Source organism: Mesocricetus auratus, unplaced genomic scaffold (assembly GCF_017639785.1).
Source record: "Mesocricetus auratus isolate SY011 unplaced genomic scaffold, BCM_Maur_2.0 Super-Scaffold_15014, whole genome shotgun sequence".
NCBI lineage: Eukaryota > Metazoa > Chordata > Mammalia > Rodentia > Cricetidae > Mesocricetus > Mesocricetus auratus.
Window position 1 is genome coordinate 44,161,630 of NW_024429186.1, and position 16,569 is coordinate 44,178,198.

The 16,569-nt window shown below is 41.8% G+C and overlaps 1 protein-coding gene across 2 annotated transcripts in view; it reads right to left on the minus strand.

The window, feature by feature from the left end:
- Positions 1-16,569, minus strand: part of Lrrc9 (leucine rich repeat containing 9) — an 82,795-nt gene that overhangs the window by 38,629 nt on the left and 27,597 nt on the right. For both annotated transcript variants that reach the window (XM_040742952.1, XM_040742951.1), the window contains 4 exons: positions 10,210-10,386; positions 9,558-9,675; positions 6,342-6,474; positions 680-802 (listed from right to left, as the gene is read on the minus strand). In XM_040742952.1, the coding sequence (XP_040598886.1) occupies positions 680-802; positions 6,342-6,474; positions 9,558-9,675; positions 10,210-10,386 (551 nt within the window). The remainder of the gene's footprint in view (positions 1-679; positions 803-6,341; positions 6,475-9,557; positions 9,676-10,209; positions 10,387-16,569) is intronic.

The following is a 16,569-nucleotide window of genomic DNA, read 5'->3' on the forward strand; positions in this document are numbered from 1 at the left end:
TATCATCTTACCAGTGACTAAATGACGTTTTGATAAACGTAGCACCCTGAGACCTTTAGTAAAGGTTCATTTTTAAAATCATTTGAAAACGAATACATACATGTTTGTATGCCCACACTTGCACACACTCACACATGAAAACCTCTGTCTCCATGGCTTCTGCTGCAACCAGGGATTTTTTTTAGAAAAATATCTGTGGTGAACCTGTACAGATTTTTACTTTGCTTGTCATTATTCACTATTCCTGGAACAATAATCACAGCCATGATTTTCAGCATTTCATTTATATTGTATTAGGTGTTAAAGCAATATTGAGATGGTATAATGCACTCAGGAAGACTGTGTAGGTGTCATGAACACACTATGCCATTTGATATGGGCTTGAGAATCCATGAGGTTTGATATCTATAGGTGGCATGTGTGTATATGTGCACTCTAGAACTAATTCCCCAGGTACTGAGAGTTGAATGTGTAGGTAGGTATACATGCATACACACATTTCATTGCTATGAGTAACAGAAAAATCATTAGTCTCCAGAAGCAGGTTTTCATAGAAAAGTTTATAGGTCTTCTTAGGTAGAGGTTAGACCATTAGCTATGTTATACACTGTTGTATTAATCAGAGATGTTTTGTATTGAGAGGATTGGAACTGCATATTTTTCTTTTTGGCAGACATACTTAGCAAATGTCTCTGAGGCATGAACACCGAGTTAACCATGGGATAGTTGGCTTTACTGATGGGCTCCTGTTCACGAGCCTGAACACTCTGGCCAAGAAAAACCTTCGCAATGAGGATGGTGCCTAAATATGAAAAAAAGTTAGACATAATTTAATAAATATGACCGCAACAAATTTCCAATGTAATTTTTATTAGCCCCAAGCATAAAGGCAGAGACCATGACTGTCTTACTTGCAACTATATGGTGCACAGCATACAACTTGATTCAAATAGGAGCTAGAATTATCAGTTAAATAAATGAATTGGTCAGAAGAGGAACATTGTGATTGCAGTGAACAAAGCCTTAAGTACTGGGCATGGTGGCTCACACTTAGAATCCCAGCACTTGGGACCCAGAAGCAAGACCCTTATAACTTTTCGGACAAGCTTAGCTGCATATGGAATTGTAGTTATGTACACTGGGCTATGGATTGGAAAAAATAAAAACAAATAAACAAACAAAAGTATAAGGGAATTGGAATGAACACAATAATTTAGCAATGACTCTGGTGTGTGTATGTGTGTGTGTGTGCGTGCGTGTGTGTGCGTGTGTGTGTGTGCATGTGTGTTCTTTCCTTCTGTCATGCAGATTCCAGGGATTGAACTCAGGTACCTGCTGAGACATTTTGTTTTCTCCTTCTCCTTAGATCTAACAGGTGCTAAATACATATCTGCTGAATGGAAGGACATTTCTTGTCTCATAGATTCTTGCAATTTTCTGAATACTAAAGATTCCTGAGTCAATAAAGTTAAGAAATTAATTTCTAATCACTACATATAAATTACATATAGATAAATGATTATTTTTCAATATTTTATTTTTATTTATGTGTATATGTCTGAGTGTGGGTTTGTGCACATGAGTGCAGTGTCCGTTTCAGAAGAGGGTGTTGTATTCCCTGTAACTGGAGTTTCAAGGTGGTTATGAACCTCTCAATGTGGATGCTGGACTGAGCTCTGGTCCTCTGGAAGGGTAAACGATGTTCTTACCCACCAAGCCATTGCTGTTTCTTTATTTTCACTCTACACAAGATATAAAATGTCAATCAGGAGAACCTGTTTTAGAAAATGCATTTGGGGAATGTTAAGTAAACAGTAAATATGAAGTTTTTCTAATAATGGGAAAGGAAAAGAAAGAATGATTTAAAAACTATCAGTTTTTTCAAGCAAAAAGTCCTTGATTTAGCAATCAGATGGAGTTTCTGATGATATTCAACCACATGAAGGACTGTAAATCATGCACAGTTTACTGTTTGCCATGAACCATCCTAGTGGAACTGTGGTCTGGATCCTGGAATGCTATTCTCAAAGAATCAGTAAATGCTTAGTCGCTGCTAGGCCAGGGCTTAAACTCAAGGCTTCAGGCATGCCAGGCAGGCATTCTGCTACAATGCTATACCTCCTAACTCAGCGTGTGTTCCTGACTGAGCACAAACCAACTTTCTGCCTACCCAATGGTCAGTTAGTTTGGTGATTGAGAGATAAAAGAATAGGCATCCTTAATCCCTGGCCTGATTATCTATTCTCTTTATTGTATGTATCAATACTTCATTTTTATACTTATTATAGGTATGTTCCTGTTATCCCTGATCTCTCAAAGACCTATATTATGAAGGGGTGTTGAAATTTGTCAAAGGCTTTTTCAGCATCTAGTGAGATGATCATGTGGTTTTTCTTTTTCAGATTGTTTATATAGTGGATTGCATTGATGGATTTTCATATGTTGAGCCATCCCTGCATCCCTAGGATGAAAGCTACTTGATTGTGACATGTGATTTTTCTTATGTGTTCTTGGATTCTATTTATTGAGTACTTTTGCATCAACATTCATGAGGGAGTTTGGTCTGTAGTTCTCTTTCTTAGTTGTGTCTTTGTGTGGTTTGGGTACCAACGAAATTGTTGCATCATAAAAAGAGTTTGACAGTGATCCTTCTGCTTCTATCATGGGGAACAATTCAAAGAGTACTGGTATTAGCTCTTCTTTGAACTTCTGGCAGAATTCTACACTGAAACCATCTGGCCCTGGACTTTTTTGGTTGGAAGACTTTTGATGACTGCTTCTGTTTCATGAGGGATTATAAGTCTATTTAAATTGCTTATTTGTTCTTGATTTAATTTTGGTAAGAATTCTACCAGGGAACTTCTACAGCTGATAAGCACCTTCAGTAAAGTGGTGGGATTCAAGATTAACTAAAAAAAATCAGTAGCCCTATTATGTATAGACGATAAATGGGCTGAGAAAGAAATCAGAGAAACATCACCCTTTACAATAGCCACAAACAACATAAAATATCTTGGGGTAACACTAACCAAACAAGTGAAAGACCAGTATAGTAAGAACTTTGAGTCATTAAAGAAAGAAATTAAAGAAGATACCAGAAGATGGAAAGATCTCCCATGCTCTTGGATAGGTAGGATCAATATAGTAAAAATGGCAATCTTAACAAAAGCAATCTACAGATTCAACACAACCCCCACCAAAATCCCAGCACAATTCTTCACAGACCTTAAAAGGACAACTCTTAACTTTATATGGAAAAACAAAAGACCCAGGGTAGCCAAAACAACCCTGTGCAATAAAGGAACTTCAGGAGGCATCACCAACCTTGACTTCAAGCTCTACTATAGAGCTATAGTCCTGAAAACAGCTTGGTATTGGCACAAAAACAGACAGGTAGGTCAATGGAATAAGGTTGAAAACCCTGATATTAACCCACACACTTATGAACACCTGATCTTTGACAAAGAAGCTAAAACTCTACAATGGAAAAAAGAAAGCATTTTCAACAAAAAAAGAAAGCATCTTCAACAAAAAAAGAAAGAATCTTCAACAAATGGTGCTGGCATAACTGGATGCGGACATGTAGAAGATTGCAGAGAGATCATATCTATCACCATGCATAAAACTTAAGTCCAAATTAATTAAAGACCTCAACATAAAACCAGCCACACTGAACCTCTGAGAAGAGAAAGTGGGAGGGACCCTTGAATGAATTGGCACAGGAGAACACTTCCTGAACATAATACCAGTAGCACAGACACTGAGATGTACAATTAATAAATGGGACCTCCTGAAACTGGGAAGCTTCTGTAAGGCAAAGGACACAGTCAATAAAATTATATGGCAGCCCACAGAATAGGAAGAGATCTTCACCAACCACACATCAGACAGAGGGCTGATTTCCAAAATATACAAAGAACTCAAGAAGCTAGTCACCAAAATATCAAATAATTCAACTAAAAAGTGGGGTACAGGACTAAACAGAGAATTCTCAATAGAGAAATCTAAAATGACTGAAAGACACTTAAGAAAGTGCTCAAATTCCTTAGCCATCAAGGAAATGCAAATCAAAACAACTCTGAGATATCATCTTACACCTCTAAGAATGGCTAAAATCAAAATCACCAATGACAATTTATGCTGGAGAGGATGTGGAGAAAGGGGAACACTTTTCTATTGCTGGTGGGAGTACAAACTTGTACGGCCACTTTGGAAATCAATATGGCAGTTTCTCAGGAAAATAGGAACCAGTCTACCTCAAGATCCAGCAATTCCACTCTTAGGCATATACCCAAATGATGCACATCCATACAACAAGGACATCTGTTCAACTATGTTCATAGCAGCACTATTTTTAATAGCCAGAACCTAAAAGCAACCTAGATGCCCCTCAACTGAAGAATGGATGGAGAAAATGTGGTACATTTACACAATGGAGTACTACTCAGAGGGGAAAAAAAACAATGGAATTTTTAAATTCACAGGCAAATGGATAAAACTAAAAGAAACCATCCTAAGTGAGGTTGGTAACTCAGTCACAGAAAGACAAACATGGTATGTAGTCACTCATATATATGGATTCTACACATAGTGAAAAGGATTACCAGCCTACAATCCACACCTCCAGCGAAGCTAAGAAACAAAGAGGACCATAAGGGAGACATACACGGCTCCCCAGTGAAGCAGAAAGGGACAAGAGCCCCTGAACAAATGGGGGAGTATGGGAGGAGGTGGGAGCTAGGTAGGGCAAAGAGGAGGGCAGAAGAGGAGGGAGGAAGAGAACATGAGGGATCAGGAAGATTGAGTGGGGAGAGGAATAGAGGAGAGCAAGAAAAGAGAAACATCAATAGAGGGAGCCACTATAGGTTTAAAGAGAAATCTGGCACTAGGGAATTGTACAGAGATCCAAAAGAATGACCCCAAGTAGGAATCTAAGCAACAGTGGAGAGGATACCTTAAATACCCATCCCCTATAATGAGGATGATGACTACCTTCAATGCCATCCTAGAGCCTTCATCCAGTAGCTGATGGAAGCAGAAGCAGAGATTCACAGCCAAGCACTGAGCCGAACTCCTGGAATCCAGTTTCAGAGAAGGAGAAGTGAAGAACAAAGTAGTCAAGACCCACAGAAACACCTAATCTGAGCAAGTGGGAGCTCATGGACCACAGTCTGACAGCTGGGAAACCAACACAAGACCAAACCAGGCCCTCTGAACGTGGGCATCAGTTAGGAGCACTGGGCAGTCTATGGGGCCTCTGGCAGTGGAACCAAAATGTATCCCTAGTACACAAATGTTCCCTAGTGACCGAATGGGACTTTAGGAACCCATTTCCCATGGAGGGATACACTCTTAGCCTAGATATATGGGGGAGGGCCTAGGCCCTGCCCCAAATGACTTGACAGATTTTGATGATCCCTCATGGAAGGCCTTACCTGGGGAGTGGATGGGGGATGGGATGGGGGTAGTTGGGGGTATGGGAGGGAGAGGGAACTGGGATTGATCTGTAAAATAAGATGGTTTCTAATTTAAATAAAATGTATATTAAAGCCAGGCGTTGGTGGCACATGCCTTTAATCCCAGCACTTGGGAGGCAGAGGCAGGCAGATCTCTGTGAGTTCGAGACCAGCCTGGTCTACTGAGAGAGTTCCAAGACAGCCTCCAAAACAATACAGAGAAACCCTGTCTTGAAAAACCAAAAAAATTATATTAAGAAAAGAAAATATAAAAATATTTCATCTTGGAGTGTCTTCTTTCTCCAGCCAACCCACGCAGCACAGAACACTCTGACAACACTGCCACCTATTTAAGCTGCAAGGATGGTATTTAGTAACTAAATAAAGTAGCATGCAGCTTGCCTTCTATAGAACAATGTTTAATCCACATGCCTCACAACTTGTCTCCTGCTGACAGTAAATCAATCAGGTTTCCTTTCCGCCTTAGGGTGATGGCTCTGATCAATGAAGTCCAACCTTCCTGACTACTTTATCTGTTCATGTCACATACAAGCCAATTCGTTTCTCTTTCTTGTGAAGTAAGCGTGTGTAAAGAAATATACATATATACGTTTGAGTTCATACTTATGATGCAACACACAGACTCTGAACAGCATATGCAAGTTGTGTGAAATATTTGAGTATCACTCTCTTCTTCCTAAGGCTGATACTCAATGAACACGGAGTGTCAGCTGACAGCACAGGTAACCTGATAGAAATGCGACAGTATGTTGGGGAGAATGACGTAAAACAATTTGGACAGAGTCTCTTGGATAAAACCAAGAATGAAGGTGATCTGGAAGAAACTGAGGAAGCGAGGCACGCGTCAGAAGCTCTGTGTGTTACCGTGTCTGAGGAGGTCACACTCGGCCGGGCTTTTCATCTCCTCCTTATACTTCTGCTGGAGGAACTCAATTCGGGGGCACTCACACATACTGAGGCTGTTCACCAGGGTAACTGCTTCTTTCCTGGAAGGCAGCTGTAAAGGGGGGAAAAATCTTCTACTTATTTCTTTTAACACAGTTGACAACATTCCTACTTCAATGTAAATGGTGTCTTATTTTATGTTTCTGAGTCTACCAAAGTAATCGGCAAAGAAATAGGTAGTTCCAGGTGCAGCTTCATTCACATGCAGATGGGTCAATAAAGAAGTGACAAGGAACAAAATTTGTTCTTGGAAAAACCAGCAACCACAACCCGGTGTGGTGCAGGGTTCAACAGCTTTCAACAAGGACTTGTGGGAAACTCCTGTTAAGTTGGAAAAGAATTACTTATCAGAGCCTGTTTGCTGATGCAGAACCTAAGTGTTTATCTTTGTTCACTAGTGCCATCTTGGCCTAGACACTTAGCACATCTGGCCTTCTGGGTGCGGCATAATGACAGCCCTCCAGTTCCCCAGTCTGGAGAGATGGCTCAATGGTTAAGTGCCACTCTTCCAGAGAACCTGGGTTCAAGTCCTAGCACCCACATGGCAGCTCAAAACTGCCTGTTTCAGTGTCCTAGGGCATCTGGATGCACATGGTTCACATATAACCACTTAAGTTAGAAGGACAGAAATAGTGCAGCCATGATTGTCTTAAGGTAACTGTTGCTGTTATGAAACACCATGACCAAAAGCAGGTTGGAGAGGAAAGGGTTTTTCTACTTTAACTTCCACACCCCTGCTCATCACTGAAGGAAGGCTGGATAGGAACTCAAGTGGGGACGGAAACCTAGAGGCAGGAGCTGATGCCGAAGCCATGGAGGGAGCTGCTTATTGCTTTCCTCCCCATGGCTTGCTCAGCCTGCTTTCTATTAGAACCCAGAACCACCTGCCCAGGGATGGCTCCACCCACAATGGGCTGGGCTCTTCCATCAATCACTAGTTAAGATACAGGCTTGCCTACAGCCCCATCTTATGGCAGTATTTTCTCAATTGATGTTCCCTTTACTCAGCTTGTGTCAGGCTGACATAAAACTAGGCAGCACAGTCATGGATGCCTAAGGAAAGCATGAAAAAGGAGCCAGGAAGACGAGCTGATGAGTCTTACGGTCCAGATAATAATGGTAAAATATCAGAAACTTTCTATGTACTAGGGAGTAAGCCAAGGACTTTTCATGTAAACTTTAATAGCACAGTTTGTGTGAGTGAGTATATCTAGAATACTGTCATTTCAACATCTAGTCAACCTAAGAAATGATAGCCATTAGGGAAGCTGGTGTTTACGCTTTAAGCACTTGGGTTTAGACTAGCCTCACTTCCATTGCTCAGTATTCACAGGAGGCCAGGGGTTGCCCCAGTTAGCAGAGCAGGACCGCAGCAATTGGGGGAACTAACGGAGACAGTTTGCCTTTTAGGTGAGACAGGGGATAAACTACTCAACACAGTGTCTTGAGGCTGTGAGCACACAGAGGGTGTGAGCATGTGGAGGGTGTGAGCACGTGGAGGGTGTGAGCACGTGGAGGGTGTGAGCACGTGGAGGGTGTGAGCACACAGAGGGTGTGAGCATGTGGAGGGTGTGAGCACGTGGAGGGTGTGAGCACGTGGAGGGTGTGAGCACGTGGAGGGTGTGAGCACACAGAGGGTGTGAGCACACAGAGGGTGTGAGCACACGGAGGGTGTGAGCACGTGGAGGGTGTGAGCACGTGCAGGGTGTGAGCATGTGCAGGGCAGTGAGCATGTGGAGGGTGCAGAAGATGGAATTCAGAACTTTGCACAGCAAAGACTTTAGCAATTCAACTGTCTTCCCAATTCCAAGATATGGTTTTGGTCATTTGTTTTTATTATGGTAAAACACACACAAGATAAAACTGACCATTTTAACTGTTTCTTAAACACAGAATGCAGTGGCATTGGGCATTTACATTACTGTGATGCCATCATCCCCATCTATGACCAAAGCTTTTTCATTAGCTTGACCGGAAACTCTGTACATAGTAAACAGTCTGTGCTTCACCTTCCCCAGGGCCTGGTGATGTCCATTTTTTGCTTTATCTCTGGCTTTGCATATTCTAGTACATGCACAATGTTTTCTCTTGGCTTATTTCTCTTAACATGGTGATTTCAATGTTCTTTTGTGTTGTATGGGCTCATAGGGCAGAATTTCATCTCTCTACAGTCTACTGTAAATTAATGGCAGTTTTTATCTAACCTTTCATCTATTGGTTGATGTGCATTTGGGTTGTTTCTACTTCTTGGATGTGTAATAGTGATGCATCTCAACACACTATTTAACTAAGTACTATTAACAACTTTGCAAAACATATACCACTACCACTTTCATTTGCAGGATAGAGAGAAACAGGCACGGGGGCGGGGGGAGGGTTGCAGCTCAGTTGGTAGAGGATGTGCCCGGCACACAAAGCCCCAGGCTTGGTCCCAGCATTGCATAGACTAGGTGTGGTGGTGCATGCCTTTCACACCAGCACTTGGGGAGTGGGGGTGGAAGGATGAGGAGTTCAAAGTCACCCGAGGCAACTTAGTGAGCAAAGAGCAGGCAGAGGCAGGAGAAGTGGTGCATCCAGAGAGGGGGATATCAGGGTTCAGACACAGCCTGTTCTCACTTAGGTGGGCGTGAAGTGCATTGGGAAGCAGCGCTCTGTAGCTGGAGGCTACAGCTGCCTCAGCGGGATAGTGCAGGGAAGTGGGTTGGGTGTGTCGGAGCTCAGGGCCCAGTGATGAAGCAGTATTAGCAATAAGGCAAGGACAGAAAGGTAGAAAGAAACAGTGGCAGAAAAGGGAAAAATGAAACCTGATGGCAGTTAGAAGGCACAGCCAAATCCAGCTAATGGGATGTTTCCAACGTGTAGAGTTTGCAGTAGTGTTGGAGGTTCCTAATAACTTTGGAGCCAATTAAATAAGGAGATTTCAAAGTCACCTAAGAGTAAGAGCCAAGAAGAATGAAGTTAAGTCAGACGAAGCTGCCCTTTTTGTGCTTAAGACTCTGTCTTTCATGTCACCAAGCTTCCAACAAAGCAGGCACAGAAGCTTACTATCAAGACGGATGCAGGGATGGGGAGACATGCTGGACCAGTGGCAGACCACGCTCTCCAGTAAGATTATTCAAAGAGACCAGGCACTACCTTGCTTGTATCACTCTCTTCGAATCCTCTTTCAAGTATTTGTAGCAGGTGCTTTTTCTTCACCGTCATTTCAGGATCGAAAACATAAAAAAGACACTCCAGCATCTTTCGATAGTTCCTCAGGAGCAATGGAGACAAAAAAAGGTTGAGAGTTGATTTCAAAAAAGCTTAGCCATTAGTAAGTTAACCGTACACCCATGGGGAGAGTTTCCTGTTTGCAATGAATAGTCCAGTGTCATTAAAACCTCCAGCGTGCCTACCCCACTCTCAAAAAACAGGTCCAGGGACTGGAGAGATGGCTCAAAGGTTAAGAGCATTGGTTGCTCTTCCAGAAGTTCTGAGTTCAATTCCCAGCCACCATATGGTGGCTCACAAACATCTGTAATGAGATCTGGTGCCCTCTTCTGGCCTGTAGGCATACATAATAAATAAATCTAAAAAATAAAAACAAACAAAAATGGTCCCTTGCAGACAAATCATGAAGTCGTCTCATCCATGGGAGATACAGGACCAGGATAAATTTACTAGCAGGGTGTATTTAGTCATATGGTTAACTTATAAAACAGGATATTCATATTCCAGCCCCCCTCCAAAAAAAAAAAAAAAACAAAGGCAAGTTTTTACAGCCACTCATTACAGAATCGATTCTTACTCTGGATCATGTATGTCTTCATGATCCAAACACTTTTGGAATTTCTCTTCAAACTTCAGCCTCAGAATACGGTTGTTAACTTTAATGACACGTTTGACCTTCACGCCTGTGATGCCGTATGCTCTGAAGTCCCAGGTACAGAAACGTGAGAGAATTAGTTCATAGCAGGAATTAAACCTATGAGGGGATACAAAACACACACACACAACAGAAGAGCTGAAGGACACAAAGCACGTGTAATAGAGCCACAGCTGCCATTTTGTGATTGTTTTGCTAAACATACGTCATCGGATCACAGTAACTGTGTTTTTGCTCCAACTGGGACATTTGACCAGTAAAATATGCTAGAACTTGAAACACAGCAAAGTGTTTCTTTTATTATCTGTTATCTAGTTCTCCCACTTAAAGGCTATGGTGACCGAATACTCTTCCTTCCTAAGCCTGTTTGGTTGGCTACAGCGTGATCTTATGTTCCTGGCTACCTTCCTACTGGCTATGCCATCAGCATTTTTTCTTGGTCCCCTGAAATGATTCTTTTTTAAAATTTTCATTTATTTTACATTTTTAATGATGCCAAAGATTAAACGAGACCTGAAGCATGCAGAGAAGCCCTTTGTCACTGAGCTACATGCCTCCAACAGACTTGGAAAGGCTGCATTTCCCCAGGAATCAGAATACAACCTCTTGTTTCCACTCTCCTTAGGTGATTTCATCTGGCATGCATATTCGTATGTATGTATGTATGTATGTACATATGTAGCCATATGCAAATACTCATGCCTCTTCAAAGTTAGCTGTAATACCCAGATTTGAATATCCAACTGTTTTCTAAAATACCCACTTGAGTATGCGAAGAGCCTGTCAAAGCTAACTTACTCGACATCTGGCCCCAACCTGCAGTTAAAACTGCAAGAGTGACCTATCTCTGCTCGTCCTCACTCCCACATCTAAAATGAGCGCTGAGGCAGATCCTGGGTCATCATCACCACTGATGCTGTCCTCGTTGGAATCATCATTATCTCTGTCTACCACAGAACTTCTGATTAAGTTAGGACACATGTGTGAAAGGGCGGCCAACATTCCAAAGGGAGGAGATATACAATAAATACGTAAAGCCACAAATAACAGCAAATTCTAAACTGATGAAGACTTGGAAGAGAAGCCTTGGGTGAGAGTGCAGAGGGTGCCTTCTTGGAGTTTTAGGGAAGATCTTCCAGGGAGAAATGCAATCTGAGAACCAGAGGAGGAAGATTGTCAGCTTTGGGAACTTCAAGAACAGAAAGGATCCGCTCAACTACTGGCCGCTCTCTGCTGCCCTCATCTGGCCATCCTCATAAAACTACAATTTTTTCTTTAACATTGTACAGAATGGAGATTAAGATGACATTGAAGAACAGGAAGCAAGTGATCCTAATGGGATACATTTACCTCATAGATTAATCGCAACATGATCCCTGGAGGAGAGAACACAAGTCTTGTGTTCTCGGAAAGATAAGTCCTTATAAATATATATATTGTGATTATGGGTCAATGATTAAGTCAGAGCTAGCTGATTTGAGACCATAGCAAACAGTCAACAGCTTCATAATTAATATAGTGTCTTGTGTGTTATTTGGGGGCTAAAAGCAACATTTACCTCATAATCATTTGAATGTGTCTGAGAGCTAAAGCCACAGGGGCAGGCTTCCTCTTGGGTGGTTTGTGAGCCCAATATGTGAACTCCTAGCTTAGAGAATCTGACTCTCTCACCACTAGAGGCTTAATCAATGCAGGCAGGGGCCGCCGGCCACTCTCTTCCTAAAGTAACAAACTGAATTTTCCAAGTCTAGCTAACCCTGTGGGAGCATTGGTGGTTCAGTGGTAGCGTTCTTGCCTCCTAAGTCTAGGAAATCCAGAAGAGTCCAAATCTGGTAGGGCAGACAGATATGAATAGTGTCACAGTCCAGCACAGTGTCTGCTTAGAGTTCAAAGGTCCTAGTAAATACCCACATTAACATCTGGGTGAGAAATCCACTGACCTTTCCTATAGAGAGACCATTGTCTGAGTCTATGTTATTCGAGTCTCCTCCAAATAATATGTCAGAAATTGCCCAGACTCAGTAGTTCATTTCCTGTACCCCAAAAGGAGCTAGTGCTCCATCATTGTAGAGACTGCTCCTGTTATTCAGTGGGCATCCCAGCAGAGAGCCAGGGTTCTCAAGAGTCATAGCAGTGATGGACAGACCATCAAACTGGTAGATTGGACCCTCGGAAATGTATGAAACTGAAACATACAGAAAGCCTCATGACACAGAACCCTTTCAATGGCGTGTGTGTGTGTGTGTGTGTGTGTGTGTGTGTGTGTGTGAAAGATAAAGCAAGGCTGCGGGATCCAAAGGCATTCAATTTGGGTGAAGGAAGCAAAATGAACAAATTCACGGTCTGTGGGCATGCTACCAGACCAGAGAAGCACAGAGAGCAGCCATGGGGAGTGATGATGGTTGAGAGGTAATTAATGCTCCCCTGCAGAAGAAAGGTCTAAAGGGAATATGGAAATGCACAGCCAAGGGCTTTCATTTGGTTTCATCTTTAACAAGGTGCTTTCTGAGTAAAAGTCAGCTAGCAAGGGTCTTCAGGGGCTTTCCTGGTTGGTCAACATTGGCATCATTGGGCTGGCACCATGCTGGACTTTGTGTTCCAGGCAGAATACTATGAAAACCCATGTACAGGTGCTTTGGATTAAAAAGCATGGATGACAGCATGTGTACCTGGTTGGACATGGAAACTGAGGGAAAGAATGAAGTAAAAAATGGCTTCAATGTCTCTGAAGCCTGGATTAACAGGAAAATGCTGAAACCAAAACCATAACATCGATCGAAAGCTCAGTATTTTCATATTATTTTGTCTAATTCTATCTGATTATTTTCTCATTTCCCACCTGAGGCTCAAGGGACTAATGTTATTTCAAGATCACACAAGGAGTTTGGATGAAAGTTCTTTCTAGTCTATTATCTCAGGGTAGATTCCCTTTTGTATTTGTTGAGTTTGCCTCACCAATTGAACATCCAGATAGAAATGTTCAATAGACAGGAATGCAGGGCAGGAATCAGAGAGAGATAGAGAGAGAGAGAGAGAGAGAGAGAGAGAGAGAGAGAGAGAGAGAGAGCAGAGACAGAGACAGAGACAGAGACAGAGAGAGAGAGAGAGAGAGAGAGAGAGAGAGAGAGAGAGAGAGAGAGAGATTACAGCTAGGAATAATTTGTGAAAGTTCAGGAAGAGACCATCAAGGAAAAGCAGGAAAAAATGAAAAATGTTTAAGTATCAAGCTCATGAAGGAACAGAGAACAGTACCAAGTATTTCAATACTGAGGAAACGGAGGGCTCCCCAGTACTCCACAACCCTCACCCATTCAGTGTGGCCTGAATGTGTGAGACTTCACGCTAATACACACCATGGATTAAGATATTCCATTAAGACACACGTGACCATTTAAAAAATGAATGTTAAATACATACTCCTTTAAATGGTCAAAAGAAACTCTATCTCATCTATGAAAATCCACTTCATATTTCTGGACAAATCTTTGGTGGATGGCAGACAAAAAGTGCTGTCTTATGAGTGTAAAGCATAACATTTCACTGCCATAGTATAAAGTATTATAGTAAAAAATCTTAATGTAGGCTTGGGGTGTGGGAGAGATGAGCTGGAGGGTAATGTGAGATGCAGGTATGATCTAAGCACACTACATACATGTATGGAAAAGTAGCTCAAAACCCATCATTTTGCATTAACAGTATACATTAACATAAATGAATATAAAGGGATCCGTTACTGAAAATCTTTATATGTTAAAAAGTTAAATTGTTAAGTGAGCACCTATAAAGTGACAGAGAAACTTCAATTAGTACTTATGCACTGGGCTATGAATCCAGCCCTGTGGTAGAGGCTTGGACTTAAAGGCATGAGAAGCACCTGTCTTCCTCCAGAGCTCCAGAGCCAAGCATCCATTGTTTCATGGTGCTTTCAGGTTATTTTTATTATAAATTGACTACACCTGCGGTGAGGTTGACAGCGTTTCAAGGGCAAGGACCACATCCTTCATGCTTTCGAGTTCCCACTTGCTGAATGTCATATGAAACCAGTGAGTTACTCAAGGGATGGTACAGAAAGGAATAATTTGCTCCTAAAATGACAGAGCTGACAGCAGCAACCAGTCATCTGACTAGCATGTGTGTGTAAAATAAGAAGCTTTTGAGAACTGAACAACATGGTAAATGTATTTCAGGAAAGAAACGATGCCGAGAAGCAGTTAATGATATACAATTAGAAATCTGCATGGATTTTTTTTCCTTTTTGCTGAAGAAATAAAAATTAGTCTAATAGAAAAATGTATCTCTACTCAAGCACTTCCTAGTTAAGGAGAGATCCTTGGCCTTAAAAATATTGATGAAAGAGAAGTCAATGTTTAAATAAAACAACTAGAAATGAGGTACCGGGCTATTTAAAGCACTTTAGTTGTGACTTTTTTTTTTAAATCAGACATAAGAGAGCAGACCTTGAGTGGCCAAGCACATGGAATGCTTAAAGCAAGTGACTGGCCTTGAAATTCTGCCAATATGCATCTGATTACTCCTTAAGATGAATCAAGCTTATTCTTATTAAATCCAAATTAATGCTTTGTAGACACCCATTAAAAGCCATCAAAACCAGCCAACTTACTACCAGGCTGATGTAGTAACAGAAATGGCACTTTAGTGATTTTATTTTTAAGTATTTTTTAAACTAACAGCCCTATTTTGTTAAGAGGTTAAACAGAAGCAGAAATACAGTATTGTCTCTACTTAAAATTCTATTGCTTATTATTCGTAAGTAGGCTGAATGAATATAAATGAAAGACCACGTCTTAAAAACTACAGAACCCCTGGGTATGTGCATTTGGAAAGGCCTTGTCTATGTGGGAAGTGGCATGAGTATCCTTCATGACGTTGTACATAAAAACCAAGTATTGTGGTTAAATAAACATAATTGCGGGACAATTTACTGATACAAAAGAACATAGTTTAGAAGGCTCCATTCCACACATCTCCACCGAACTATCAAAACTTTTACTCACAAGGGTAAAGACCTCTACCAAAGCAGCTGCTGATCTAAATGATACCTGGCAATGTTTTTTTCTAAAAGTTGTTTTCTAAAAGTTAATGAGAACTTGGCACCCTGGTCTGTAACAATAAGAATCTGCCTTGCTGCCAATGTCAAGTAACACCACACTCTGGGGCCATGTGTGAGCCCATCTTGTGATTACGCACAACATCTGACTCTCTGCATACTCAGGTCACCAATATGGTTCTAGGGAAAGCTTTGCTTGTGTTAAAGGCCTTCAGAGATATAAAACTCATAATTGCTAATATTCCTCTTCAAGGCTTTCTTCTTTAAGCAATCATATCCTCTGGTTGAGACAACACACCCACTTGCTTATCTCACTGGCAGGAGGGCCGTGGTTCTGAGGTATGGATGACCAGGCTCTACTTCTGCCTCTGGGGGGTCCCTCTCCTACTTTGTGTGGGATTTTCACTTGGTGTTGGCAGCACAAAGGTCCTTGCACCCACAAATCATTGGGGAAAGCAGGAGTATTAAGAATACAGGATTGTCTTTTCAAAGAAAAGATGTATAACCTGTTCTCCCACCCAGAAGCCTGGGAATTGGAGATGATCTAGTCTATTATCTGTGTTATCTGAAGGGTCAAGTCATATCAATCTCTCACAACCAGAATCAGGGGTATTTAGTAGTCTAGATGATCCTTACACTATCTATAGCCAGGGGCTCCCCCAACCAAGATCAGAGGTGGCTAATAGCCCAAATGATCTCTGTGCTATTCATATGACCAAGATCATGGCAGATCCTCCCCTGGGCCCTTAAGATAATACCTGCAGCCTATCTCTGCAATCCATCTTCTTGGAAGAAACGACACGTGCTTTGAATTAAGTTTTCGTGTAGTTATGCCTCCCTGTGAATTGTGGACTGTATTACATCAGGAAGCTTTCCCCCCAAATTGTACTGTGTTTAAACATGTTACAATAAACTGCCTGGTCTCAGGCTCCAGAAATTTGATCCAGCCTGGTTGACTAAGTCAGACTGAACTATGTGTCATTCTTACCTTCCCTGCTGACTGTGACACTGGGAACCCAGCCTGAAGTCTGCTTGATCCCGACACACAGTGACCATAGCTAAGTGCTTAGCTTAGCTCCTAACAGTGGCTCCCGCTTTGACTGCAGGCCTGCGGGACACCCATGAGATAACCTTCCACGGTGGCAATCTGCTGCTGCCAGTTCTGTGGTGGCTTTCTACTCTGCTCTGATTTTCAACCAGTATCCAGAATGCAG